The sequence below is a fragment of the Narcine bancroftii genome, chromosome 1 (assembly GCF_036971445.1).
Source record: "Narcine bancroftii isolate sNarBan1 chromosome 1, sNarBan1.hap1, whole genome shotgun sequence".
Taxonomy (NCBI): domain Eukaryota; kingdom Metazoa; phylum Chordata; class Chondrichthyes; order Torpediniformes; family Narcinidae; genus Narcine; species Narcine bancroftii.
Window position 1 is genome coordinate 124,646,973 of NC_091469.1, and position 13,701 is coordinate 124,660,673.

The window sequence follows — 13,701 nt, forward strand, 5'->3', positions numbered from 1 at the left end:
ATCTTGAACATGGGAAGCAAAAAACGAAGTGGTGAAGTCGAGCTCCTTTGGAAGTAATCACACGTTTGCACACGGAAATGGAGAATGAAAAAATAGAGATACAGAAGCAATGGAGAAATTGAAAATCAAGTTAAAGGAATCTCAGGAAAATAATAAAGTGTCCATTGCAATCAGAGATAAAAATCCTGAAATTGGAGAATGCTTTATTTGACAAAGAACGTGATCAGATTGCTACTTAACAGAAAACTCGAAGCTTTCTCTGCCTATTTGCAAGAAAAGGAAGCTACAAAAAACTTAATGAGCCTATTCAATGATTGGAGATAGAGAATACAAAATTAGAAGTTGTGACAAAACAACAGACAAATAAATCTGAGCTGATGGAGAAGGAATTTTGGGATATTGAGTCAGTCCATTCTCATCTAGAAGACTTGATAACAAGTGTGCAAGAAATGAAAGTAATCTTCGATGATCAATTCAATCATGAGGATGACGTTCAAAATAAAAATATTGAAACAAAATTGGGTCAAGAAATGGAAAGAAATGAACACCAGAAAGAAGTCGACTAAATAGGAACTATGGTGAAGATGATTAAAAAAAGAGCTGAAAGAAAATCTTGGACAGTTTGCAAGAAATGGATTTTAGGTGCTCCAAAAGAGAGGTCACTAATAACAGGATGCAAAGCAAAACTGATGAATGGTCTAATCAATTTGAAGTGCAATCTGCAAAGTGTCGATACTTGGAATCAACCAATCAAGTACTTTGTGAGCAGGTCTCCAAAATGTGAGCTTACAAAAGAATCAGGATCAACCAGACAAAACCAAGAGTATTTCAAGTTCTTACAAAACAAGGCTGAGGTGGCACAGGAGAGTAAACAAAGTCCCTTGATGCAAAAGAATAGTTCATTTGCTTCATCTCATGAAGTGTGGCTGGCCAAATGAAGTATAGTGCAGTCAATCCAATTATCCAGCCCATTGGCTTGACGAGGCCACCTTGTCCAGTACATTTAGAAAACTAGGTGCAGTAACTTCAAGACTTATGGAGTGCATCTCAAAGACTTAAAGATTTTGTATGTTCTATAGCTAATACATTTTTGAATGTTTCCAGTCAATACATTTTAAGTAGCATTGGATCAATAGTTACCATATCAGTGGAAGATAGTTAACTTTTCTGAAAAGTCAACACAGTTAACCTTTTTGTAGTCTCAACATCGTTAAATTTGATGCTTGTTTGCCAGTTAGTACAAAACATTTTTTGATGGGGTAAAAGTGTGTATGGGAACACGCGTGCATGATGTCAGATACATGGATTTAAGTTGTATGGAGTGTTTCAGTGTTTGGTGCCACATTACTGAATAAAGACATGCTTCTCCCAAGTAATGTATCCAAAGGTCAAATGCACAACAGGTCTGAATTGTGAAAGATGGTTTTTGAGTTGAAATGAACATGGGACAAGTTTGAGCTGGAGACATTTGTAAGTGTTGGTCACAACCTTATTGATGATTAGAAAGGAAAAAAAGAAGACTGAAATGAACAAGGCAAAAAGGACTAGTGAAAATTCTACTGTAGAGCTTCGTCAAGATTGGCATTTCTGGAAGAAAAGTGACAATAACTTCATTTCATTTTGGTGGTTCTGGTTTTGTGTATGAACTCATTTGCTTTAAACCCCCATAAATCTTGAATGCTTTGCATTATTCTTAGCGTAATTCACCAATAAATAAATCTAATTCACTTTCATTAAGTGGCATAGTTGGTGTAGCAGTTAGCACAACATCTTTATAGTGCCAGCAATTGGAACCGGGGTTTGAATCCCGCATTGTCTATAAGGAGTTTGTACGTTCTCCCAATGTATGTGTGAGTTTTCCCCAGGGGCTCTGGTTTTCTCCCACCGTTCAAAACATACTGGGAGTTGTAGGCCCATTGGTTGTAATAGGGAGGCACGTGCTTGTGGGCTAAAAGGGCTTGTTACTATGATGTATGTCTAAATTTTTTTAAAAAGATTAAATTATTGAGTTGGATGTCAGCCATATTCCTGCTGTATGATTCTTAAATCGCCATTCTTTCTGCCTTTGCATTTTTGGACAAATGTTTGCAAAAACGTTCCAAATTCCATTGACTTGTTTCGAATTTTATTGTACTTTCAGTAATTTTTTTTATTACAACACAATAGAAGCCATTTCCACCCATGTCACCCAATTAATTGACAAACCCTTTGCATTTTTGGAGCGTGGAAAGAAACTGACGCACCTTAGGAAAGCCGACACAGGACACAGAGAGAACATATAAACTCCTTAAATAAGACACTGTTGGGTTCTAACTCTGGTCACTGGTGCTGTAATAGATTGTACATGTATCATTGCACCAAAGTGGGATCATTTGGTGGTTATCCCTTTTCCTGGCAGGATTAGGTCGAAAGCCCATTGCTACCCTTCCTCCTTTTATTTTCCTGTATCCCATTGAAAGTTTTATGATCTGTTCTTCAAATTGCCAATCCTATTTTTCTTCAAGCAGGATTGTGTAATGGTTATAATATCATCCATCCACATTTCAGTGTGTTCTGGCCCATGTTCCAGAGACAGCCAAACTGATACTCTTGGACAACTTTAGAGTGTCCTAAAATGGAGAAGAAAGCTACTTCTGAAGTGTGGTTGGAAAGCAGGGAGTAAAGAAAGCCATTTCTAATGAGCTATCCTCTTCACAAAATGCTTGGACCACTATCTTCTCCAAAACAACACTTTGTCTCAGCAGAATCAAGTGAAAATTCTCTTGGCAATATGAGTATTGGTATCATTGACTGAGTGAGAGTCTACCTTCAAGTTGTCGATAGGTGACCAAGATCTCAGGTATTGTTTTTGAAAAATTGCCTATGACATGACAAGTACCAATTACTGTTAGACTCATCTGCTCTTATTCTCATCAATCTGGCATCAAAATAACAGATATTGCTGCAAGAAAATGGGTGCTGAAGCACAAGGACCCCAAAGTGATATCTTGGATGGCAGCTTCCAGCCAACAGGTCACATCTGGACTGCATTTTAGTCCACCTTGTGTATGTTTGAAGAAGATCTTCACTCTTCTGCCAGAAGGAACCAGATTGGTTTGATAAGAATGAGTCATTGTTTTTTACAAATTTATATTAACACTACTTTTTGATTTTAAAAATTAGATTGATTAACAGATTGTTTGAAATTGCAATGTGTTCCTGGATAGGAACTCCATGGGCTCAAGGAAGAGAAATTGCTCAGCCATTTGAAAGTCAAGGCCCATCAGAAAATCCATGATCTAAAAATAGATGGTGAGTGGAAAAAGTGCAGGAGTTTCAGCAACTTGCTGATAACCATGACATGTGGATTCTTGTTGTCAAGGCCATGTTGGCAGAAGAGCTACTTCCCAGATTAGTGCTGAACTCTCCATCCTGAAGCACAGTAAACATCTTCACTGTGTGTAGCATCCTCAAGAGAAATGCTTGGTGCAAAACCAGACACTATTTGTGATCTTTTGAAACCTCACCAAAGTCTCAATTGGGGACAGGAGTAGGCCACCTGGCTGCTCTCCAAACAATACGATCATATTTGATCTGATTGAAACCTCTGCTTACCAATTCATTTTGGTAATCTTTCATAATCCTGACGTCATGGTTTTATCTACCATTACCTTTTTGAAGAAGAATTCAAAGGATTCATGATCCCTTGAGGAAATTTCATCTTGTCTGCCTGAAATGGGTGACCTCTCCCCCCCCCCCCCCCCCCCCTTACATTGTAAGCCAATGACAACTTCACAACCTTAGTTTTAGATTCCAAAGAGGAAATATCCTTTCTTCATCCAACCTTGGGATCTTGTACTTCAACTAAGTTGTCGCTCTTTTAAACTCCAGCAGATACAAGTCTATCCTTTCACCCATGTGAAAATACACCCATTAGCATTAATTAAGTTTAAAAATCATGACTACAATTTTTTTTAAATTTCATTTTGCTGAAATTAGCTGTTCTTGGCTTAATTTTTTTGCCTAGTTATCTTATCTAACCACACACTTGATCATCTTTATTCTCATTTTCCCCATGGCCAGACTACATTTTGTGACTTTGTTACTTCCATCACATCTAAACAATCGCAGACCATTAACTGTATTGCTTTTCACCCAGTTATCCTATCTGCCATCAAACACTATTTATAATGAGTCTGTCCAAGAAAATGACTTTCTCCAAATTCAGCCACTGCAATTTCTTGACTGCTCCTGTTGCTCTTCAGACTCTGCCAACTAACTGTGCTCTGACTGCAAGATTATCAAAATCAGAAGCAAGGAATGAGTGTGAAAGGTCAGGTAACAAAAAAAGTCCGTCTTCAGCTGCAGGAGATGCATAACTAATATGAGGTGATGTCTAAAATTAATAGTCTATTATGACTCCAATTTCTACCAGTATTTTGGTTTTGTTTCAAATAGCTGCTGAGCAGAGGCATGATGTCAATTAACAAAATGACTAGGAAACTTGAAGTTGTGCTGGGGACTGATGCCAGCTATGCGTTCCAGTTGATGGAAATTTCTGTCCATTCAGTGTTGAAAGTGACAGCAATTGATAGAACAGAAGCATCCAGGTGGCTGTAGCTGCACTTAATGTGAGAGTTATCACTTTCTATCTATTAATTCCCCTTTCCAATATTTTTGAGTTATTACCTATGCTCATACATAAGTAATAACAAGAATATATATCCAACAAAGTAAGCATATATTAACAAATAGCTGTAAACAACCTATGAAAGAGACAAAAAAACCAAAGTTTATGTAAAACAAAAACTATTCTAATAATCTAACCCTTCCCTTGTGAAGTTGTGAATAAACATACATGTTCCATTAATTCAAGGCAAAAAAGAACAACCAAACCATAAAATGGGACCCAATAATCTTATAAATTCTGAAAAGAATTAAGGAAAGGACCCCATAAATTTAGAAAATGAAGGTTCATTACATTAGTAGACCATCTCATTTTTTTCCAGAGTCAAGCATTGTTCCATCTCATAAGTACAGCTCTTCTGGCAATAAGAAGAGCAAAGGGATTGTAGCCCAGACAAATTTAAATCAACTGACTTATTCATTCCTAATATTAGCCATTTCTTGTTTGCTGTTATACATTTATTAAAATAGTTTTCTGTTTTACCATAGCCACCCCACATCTCGTGCCTTAGTTTTTTTATTCTGATATAAGATTGTAGTTTCAAACTAAATTAAATTGCTTCAATTGCTTTACTTTAATTTCCCACAAGATCTTTAACTACCCATTTACCAGTTAACACAGTAGATTGAAAATGGCTCATTGGTTCCTCCAACATTCTGATCTGAAAAAAAATCTTGTGTTCAATGACATAGATAGAAGTAGGGATGAGGTCCTGAAGAGGGAATATCATGAGATAAGAAGGAAGCAGAAAAGCAGGATCTCAAGGATAGTAATCTCAGGATTGCTGCCTGTGCCACACACTAGTGAGGGTAGGAATGGAAGTTGTGGCAGATAAATAGCTGAAGAGTTTGTGTCAGGGTTCAGATTTGTGGATCATTGGGATCTCATCTGGGGAAAATTTCACCTGTGTGTGTGTGTGTGTGTGAGACACACACACACACACACACACACACACAAGGATGGGCTGAACTGAAAAGGGACCAATATCCTGATAGGCAGGTTTGCTAGAGCACATGGGCAGGGTTTAAACTAGTTTGGCAGGGGGATGGGAATCAGAATATAACTGCAGTAAATAGACCAGAAGGTGGTAAGGATGATCCATGGTGTTGTGGGTTTGTAAGGAAGGACAGACAGGGGAGGAAGCATAAATGTAGTCAGTTTGCGATATGTCTAGTTCAATGCAAGGAGTGTTAGGAATAAAGGAGATGAACAGAGCAAGGATTAGTTCATGGAATTACATTGTTGTGGCCTTTATAGAGACTTGTCTGGCAGAAGGATAGGATTATCTCTTGCAAGTACTGTGGTTTAGGGATTTTAAAAGAAATGGGATGAGGGGTAATTGGGGTTGGGTAGTAGCATTACTAATTAGGTATAATATGGCTGTAGAAATGGAGGATGGTGTAGAGCAGGGGTGTCAAACTCAAATTCACGGAGGGCCAAAATTAAAAACTTGGACTAAGTCGAGGGCCGAACTAAATATTTATTGAAAATTTTCAACAACATCTGCATGTTTTCTCTTCTTTCAACATATGTAATGTTAAACTTTTTCTTATTAAAATAAATGTTTAATAATAGTTTTGGATAAACTCTTTCCAGAAGCATTAACAAATGAGAAATAAAATATTCAATAAATAATATTTCTCTATAGAGGATTTGTCAAATGTTGCTAGTGTGCTGTCGAATAGTAAAATCTGAGGGCTATTGAGAATATGGGAGAATAACATGATTCCTGAAACAATTAAATGGGTGACTGATTGTGGGCATGAACTCTAGCAGGGTTATTTGCCATGCCCTTTTCCCATTGGTACAGATATCCTTTGATTTACACACTTTTCAAGTTTTATGCCTAATGAGCTTGTATCCAGGTGCAGGACCATTTTTATCCAGGAATATATTTATCACTGTGACATGAAGCTATTGGAAGATCGTTTTATCCTGAGATTAAAGTTCATAATACTTACTCAGGCCTGTGGGCGGGAGGGCGGGGTTTGCGGGCGATCGGGTTGGACAATGACAATGCAGGGGCATCGGCTCTCGCTGCAGGGCGGCATTTCGACGGATCAGCGGCCCTGTCGCCGTGAGTCGCGGATCGGCCTGCGGCAGGGAGAGGGAGTGGGCAACGGTCCTGGCGAGGTCAGGCCCGAGGCCTCCAGTTCCGGCCGCTGGGAAGCGGCCTTGGCTTCCCCTAACACCGGCTAGGCCCCAAAACCAGAGTCCACGGTGAGACCCTGCAACGTGAACAGAGGAGGTGGGAGCGATTAGCAGGCTGACGCCAATGCATTCTGGGATTTGTTGTATTACTGTGCATGCGCTATACTGGCGCGGCGGCCAGCGGGCCACCTCTAATACATTTTTTAAATGATCTTGCGAGCCAAATATAATTATATCGCGGGCCAAATTTGGCCCGCGGGCCAGAGTTTGACATGTGTGGTGTAGAGGAATTGTCTTCTGAGTTAGTGTGGGTGGAAGTCCAAAATAGAAAGGGAGCAATTACTGTACTGGGATTAGTCTATCAGCCTCAAAATAGCCCTGGAGACACTGAGGAAATGAGAAGTAGGCAGATTTTAGAATGGTGCAGGCATTACATGGTTGTTGTTAAGGGAGACTGCAACTTCCCTCATATTGACTGGCACCTCCTGATTGCAAGAGGGAAACCATATAACCATATACAGCACGGAACAGGCCAGTTTGGCCCTACTAGTCCATGCCGGAACAAATCCCCACCTTCCTAGTCCCACTGACCAGCACCTGGTCCATACCCCTCCAATCCTCTCCCCTCCATGTAATTATCCAGTCTTTCCTTAATATAACCATGTACAGCACAGAACAGCCCAGTTTGGCCCTACTAGTCCATGCCGGACTAGTAGGGAGGAAAAGTGAACTGTGGTTGACAAAACAAGTGAGGCAGCTAGTTGAGAGGAAGAAGGAAACAAAAACAGGAAGGGCTCATGAGAATTATACAGTAGCCAGCAAGGACTTGGAAGAGCTTGAAGGGAACATAAGAAGGGCTTGGCTAGTACGATTAAAGAGAACCCCAAGGCATTTTATGCATACATGAAGAATAGAAGGTTGATGAGTATGAAGGTGGGGCTGCTTGAGGATAAAGGAGGCCACAGGTGCATGGAGGTGGAGGAGGTTGGGGAGGTTCTAAATGAACACTTTGCTTCAGTATTGACCAGAGGGAAGGACCTTGAACAGTATAAGATCAGAATAGAACAGGTTTGTGTGCTGGGTGATATTGAGATCAAGAAAAAGAAAGTACTAGATCTTCTTAAAAACATTAAGATTGATACATCCCTGGGGCTGGACATAATCTACCCTAGGTTGCTGTGGGAAGAGATAGCTGGGGCATTGACTATGATCTTCGCATCTTGGCCACAGGGAAAATGCCATAGGATTGGAGAATGGCAAATATGACCTCCTCCACCCCCCCCCCCCCACCCTGATATTTTTTTTGTGTTAAAAGGGAGAATTCTGGAATTTCTAGATCTGTGAGTCTAACATCAATGGTGTGCAAACTATTGGCAAGGATTCTTAAGAACAAGATTTATGCACATTTGGAGAGTACATTCGTAGAGATAGTCAACATGGCTTTGTGAGTGGAAGATCATGACTCACGAGCCAATTTGAGTTATTTGAGAAGGTTGCAAAATAAATTGATTAAGTTAAGGCGGTAGATATGGTCTATGTGAATTTTACCAAGGCATTTGACAAGCTCCCCATGAGAGACTCGTTCAGAAAGTCATGAAACCTTGGCTGAGAGAATTTAAAAACTGGTTTGTCTGTGGAAAGCAGAGAATGGTAGTGAACAGAAAGTATTTCGTCTGGTGGTCAGTGACTAGTGGAGTTCTGCAGGGATCTGTTCTGGGACCCATGCTTTTTGATTTTAAAAAAATTATAATTGACCTCGATAAGGAGGCGGAAGGATGGGTCAGTGGGTTTGCAGATGATGTGAAGTTTGGAGGAGTTTTGGATGGTGTTGAAGATTATTGTAGGTTACAAAAAAAATATGGACAGGATGCAGAGTTGGGTGGAAAAATGGATAATGGAGTTCCATCCAAATAAATATAAGGTGATATATTTTGTAAGGTCAAAATTAAAGGCTAAGTACAGGATTATTGGTCAGATACTTAACAGTGTGGAGGAACTGAGGGATCTTGGGGTCAAATCTATACATCTCTTGAGGTTGCTGAGCAAGTTTACAGGATAATTAATAAGGTGTATGGGTTGCTGAGTTTCATTACTTGGGGGATTGAGTTCAAGAGTCAAGAGATCATGTTGCAACTCAACAAATCTCTGGTGAGATCAGACTTAAAGTATTGTGTTCAGCTCTGGTCACTTCATTATAGGCAGGATGTGGAAGCTATAGAGAGGGTGCAGAGATTTACCAGGATGTTTCCTGGATTGGAAACTAATTCTTATAAGGCAAGGTTAGCAGAGCTTAGACTTTTCTCTTTGGACTGAAGGAGATATGAGGTGACTTAGAGGTCTACAAGATTCTGAGAGGATAGACAATCAGCTCCTTTTTACCAGAGCAGGAAAAGCAAACGCAAGACAACATCTGTGAAGGGAGAAAAGTTTAGGAGAGATGTCAGAGGTAAGCTTTTTACAGAGATGTGGGTGCCTGGAATCCCTTGCTTGGGGTAGTGGTGCAGGCTGAAACATTAGGGGCATTTAAGAGACTCATGGATAAACAAAAATACAGGGTTATGAGGGAGGAAGGGTTTAGTATGTTTTTGGTCAGCACAATATCCAGGGCCGAAGGGCCTGTACTATGATGTAATATTCTATGTTTCACATTCATCCAAACCATTAGTGTTTATTTGATTTGTCAAATCTATATGCAAATTATTTATTTTCAATTGCTAAATTTGTCTCAGAAGTTTGTGGAGGTTTTGTATGACATTGGAAACCTTAGGAAACTTCTACAGATGTATACTGGAAAGTGTGCTGACCGACTACATCACAGCCTGGTAAACCCTTGCAAAAGGTCATGGACACAGCCAAAAATATCACAGGCATTACTCTCCCCGCCATCCAAGAAATCCTGCATGGAACACTGTAGCCCTTTTTCTACTGGCATCCCAGTTAATTGGCCGTACAGTCTCCTGGGATAGGAAGCTGTTTGTGCTGTTTCCACTGGGCCAACTTTAACCGGGACACTGTTTCTCCATTGAATACCCTGTGGGTCAGAGAGTCTACCTTTGAATGGAATGGATGGAAGTTGTCCTTTTCCCACTGGTTTAATCAGCATGCCAGAGTCAGCTGATGCCAGGGATTATACCTAGGGCTAGAGGCCAGAGGCCGTCAATCCCCAGTGTAATTTTATACCAGCATGCTGTTTGTTTTCCTTTTCATTGGACTCTTAACCATTTAATTCCTGGAACAAGGTGCCAGTGGGAAAGGGGGTAGAGTGCTACCATCAGGAAAGAAGTATAGTTGTGCAAGATTCGTGCCACCAGGTTCAGGAAGAGTTGCTACCCCTCCACCATCAGACTCCTAAACAACACTCATTTAAGGACTCTTACTTTGCAGATTATTTATTACTAAATATTATTTTTACTGCATTTGCAAATCCGTTTGTTTACATTTTTCTTTTGCAGAACTTTCTCTTGTACAGTTTGCACTACTGATAAGTGTAAATCCTGCCTGACCCACAGGAAAATAAACCTCAGGGTTGTACTCTGACAATAACTTTGATTTTCATAATTTGTACGATACCCTGCATTTTCACGAATGTTTAAAATTCAAACCAATATTTTCTGCCCGCATTTTTTCTATTTGTCTTCAGATGATTCTGTTGTGATTTCCTGGACTAAAATCATTCAAATTTCCTGCCAAACTCTCATTTACTGTATATCAGGACTTTCTTGTCCACTTTTTCCATTTTGACTGCCTTTTTTGAAAGCTCAGTATCTGGGAAGATTTAATTAACAAACTTGCTCACTCTGCCATTAGAGCACACTTCTGACATTGATTCACTTGCTTTGTTTAAATTTCGCTTTCACCAATGTTCCCTTCTATAATTGAAAATGTATTCTTCTGTATACTTACTAATTGTAGTTGTTGCCCATTTTGTTACTGTGCACTATGATTTGCTCTTTAACTTTCTAAATTTCCCTTGAGCATATTTTTCTCAACTCTCCCTACTTTCCCTCTTATTACTATATTCCTTTTTATATCCATTCAATTTCCTTTTAAACCTAAGTCCAGACAGTTCCAGATAAAGAGGAATTTCTTCCTTCAATTCATTGAGTCTTTGGAATTTAAGCATATTAGAAGTATGTTTATTAATGAAGTTTTCAGATTGTGGAAATTTCGCAAAGTTGTGATTCAGAAAATGTATTTTTAAATGGCATTTTCTTTTTAGTTTCAGTTTCACCATTTAATACATTTTGTTCACTTTCATTTATATCTTGCCCATTTTTGCTCTTGTTTTGAAGTGGAGCACCATTGGTGTACCAACCAATAAAATAGCGTTAAAGTTCTATAACATGGAAGTATCAAGTTTAAGTTTGAAGTGTGCACTTTGATCCAACTCATCCATGCCAACCAAGTTGTCAACCTGAAATAGTCCCATTTACCTATGTTTATCCCATGTCCCCTCTAAACCTTTCCTGTCCATCTACCTGTTGCAATTGTAACAGAATCCACAAACCTACTACCCTGTGAGTGGAAAACTTGCCCTTCAGGTCCCTTTTAAATCTGTTCTCTAGAACATGGGTAGTGTGTGTGGGGGGGGGGGGGGGAGGAAAGAGGAGGATCGACTACTTACCTTATCTATGCTCTTCGTTATTTTCTACATCTCCAGTAAGGTCATCTCAACCTCCTATGCTCCAGGAAGAAAAGTACCAACCCTTTCCAGGCTCTCCTTGTAACTCAATTCTTTTCTGCCATTATGAACCATTCAATTTTATAACAAGGCTAATCCTGTCCATTTTGATAAGGACTTGCAGGTTAAATACATTTCAAATCATATTGGAGACAAATGGAGCAGAGTATTGATAACTATTTGCAATCTTATTTGCAACATTGCAGTTTGTTTTGACTGTTTCATCCCGTACAATATTGTGAATTGTGTTTTCTGGCCAAGATGTTTATTATTACAGTTATAACAGCAAAAAAGCTTTCAAAAGGTGGTAAATTAAATCTATAAATTATCAATTTGCTAATTTTTCAAACAGTATAATAAATATAAATGTGGCAGTGTATTTTCACTTTATGTATCCAACTGGATGTAAGGAGTGCGTGTATTCTCCCCATGCGGTGGGGCCCCTGGAGAGAACCCACACAGACACTGAGAGAACATACAAACTCCTTACAGACAGTGCAGGATACGACCCCTGGTCCTGATCGCTGGCGCTGTTTTAAGTTCATCTCTACCCCCAACATACTATGCAATAGTGAATAAAGACTCAACTTATCCAAACTCTTCTTCTAACTCAAGCTCTGCAGACCCAGCAACATCCTAGTGAATCTCCTTTGCATCCCTTCCAATTGACCAGATCTGCACACAGTACTTCAAAGTCTGGGTGACTTCTGCAATACCTCCCATTGTCCAACCACTTTAATTCCACACATCACTGCCATATCGATGACTGTCAATGGCCTAATATACTGCCAAATTGAGGCCACCCGCAAATTGGAGTTACAACACCATCCATTCTGTCTTGTTGTCTCCAACCAGAGAGCATCAATATCAACTTCTCCAGTTTCTGTAAGCCATTCGCAGTTGGTCTCTCTTTCCCTCACCCCTCTGTCCCCTTGCCTCCAGCTCCCCATCCCCTTCATTCTATTTGACAGCTATCCTTCTTAGTTCTCTGCTCTCTCCCATATCACTTTAACTTCCACCTTCTCACTTGTATCCACCTATATATTAGCTCTTGTCTGTTAGCCTGTACTCCTTCCTCACCCAACCCCGACCTTCTTATTCAGGTGTCTGCCTGATTTTCGACATTCCTGAAGAAGGACTCTGGCCTGAAACGTGAACCTATGGATGCTGCATTATCTGCTGAGTTTCTTCAGTACTTTTATGTTCTGCACCAGAGCCAGTATCTGTAGATTTACTTGGTTACCATTTTTGTTTGCAGTTTTGGGTTTCTTTGGGACACCTACCAGTGAAGCTATAGATGTTTGGAAGATAATGGCAAGAACGTCTACATCTTTTTTTTTTCTTCTTTATTTCTTTCAGTGGTTTCCTACTTAAATATTCCTCGCTATTATCACCATCCCTGTACACTATTTAAGAAAAGATAACTCGAATTGATAATGCAGGAGATATGAGGACACAATTGAAGTACCTGAGAGGATGGGCCCTGAATTCTGTAACCAAAACTAAAGGTTCTCAACCAGCCTTCTTTGTTTAATACTGCATTCTGACAATGGAGATTCACACTGTAACCTTGGAAAAACTGGTCCACTTATTGTATCTCAGTAGACACCTCAGGAAAAGTAGACTTTTGAAGTTGATGGTGAATTTTATGATTGATGTACTAATGCTGCCTTTGGAGAAATGAAGAAAAGGAGCACTTGTTTGTAACTTGTTGTGATTCTTTCTTTTTTCTTCTTCTTTGGCTTGGCTTCGCGGACGAAGATTTATGGAGGGGGTAAAATGTCCACATCAGCTGCAGGCTCGTTTGTGGCTGACAAGTCCGCTGCGGGACAGGCAGACACAGTTGCAGCGGTTGCAGGGAAAAATTGGTTGGTTGGGGTTGGGTGTTGGGTTTTTCTCCTTTGCCTTTTGTCAGTGAGGTGGGCTCTGCGGTCTTCTTCAAAGGAGGTTGCTGCCCGCCGAACTGTGAGGCGCCAAGATGTACGGTTTGAGGCGATATCAGCCCACTGGCGGTGGTCAATGTGGCAGGCACCAAGAGATTTCTTTAGGCAGTCCTTGTACCTCTTCTTTGGTGCACCTCTGTCACAGTGGCCAGTGGAGAGCTCGCCATATAACACGATCGTGGGAAGGCGATTGTCCTCCATTCTGGAGACGTGACCCACCCAGCGCAGCTGGATCTTCAGCATCGTGGACTCGATGCTGT

At 40.1% G+C, this 13,701-nt stretch overlaps 1 protein-coding gene across 2 annotated transcripts in view; it reads left to right on the forward strand.

Moving 5' to 3' along the window:
* Positions 1-13,701, forward strand: part of scamp1 (secretory carrier membrane protein 1) — a 65,197-nt gene that overhangs the window by 16,835 nt on the left and 34,661 nt on the right. Inside the window, exon 1 of one of the 2 annotated variants that reach the window (XM_069938207.1) lies at positions 3,205-3,291. The exons of the other annotated variant lie outside the window; for it this stretch is intronic. Within the exon in view, the coding sequence (XP_069794308.1) occupies positions 3,289-3,291 (3 nt within the window). The 5' untranslated portion in view covers positions 3,205-3,288. Of the gene's footprint in view, positions 1-3,204; positions 3,292-13,701 lie in introns of those variants that run through there. 2 annotated transcript variants of the gene reach the window in all.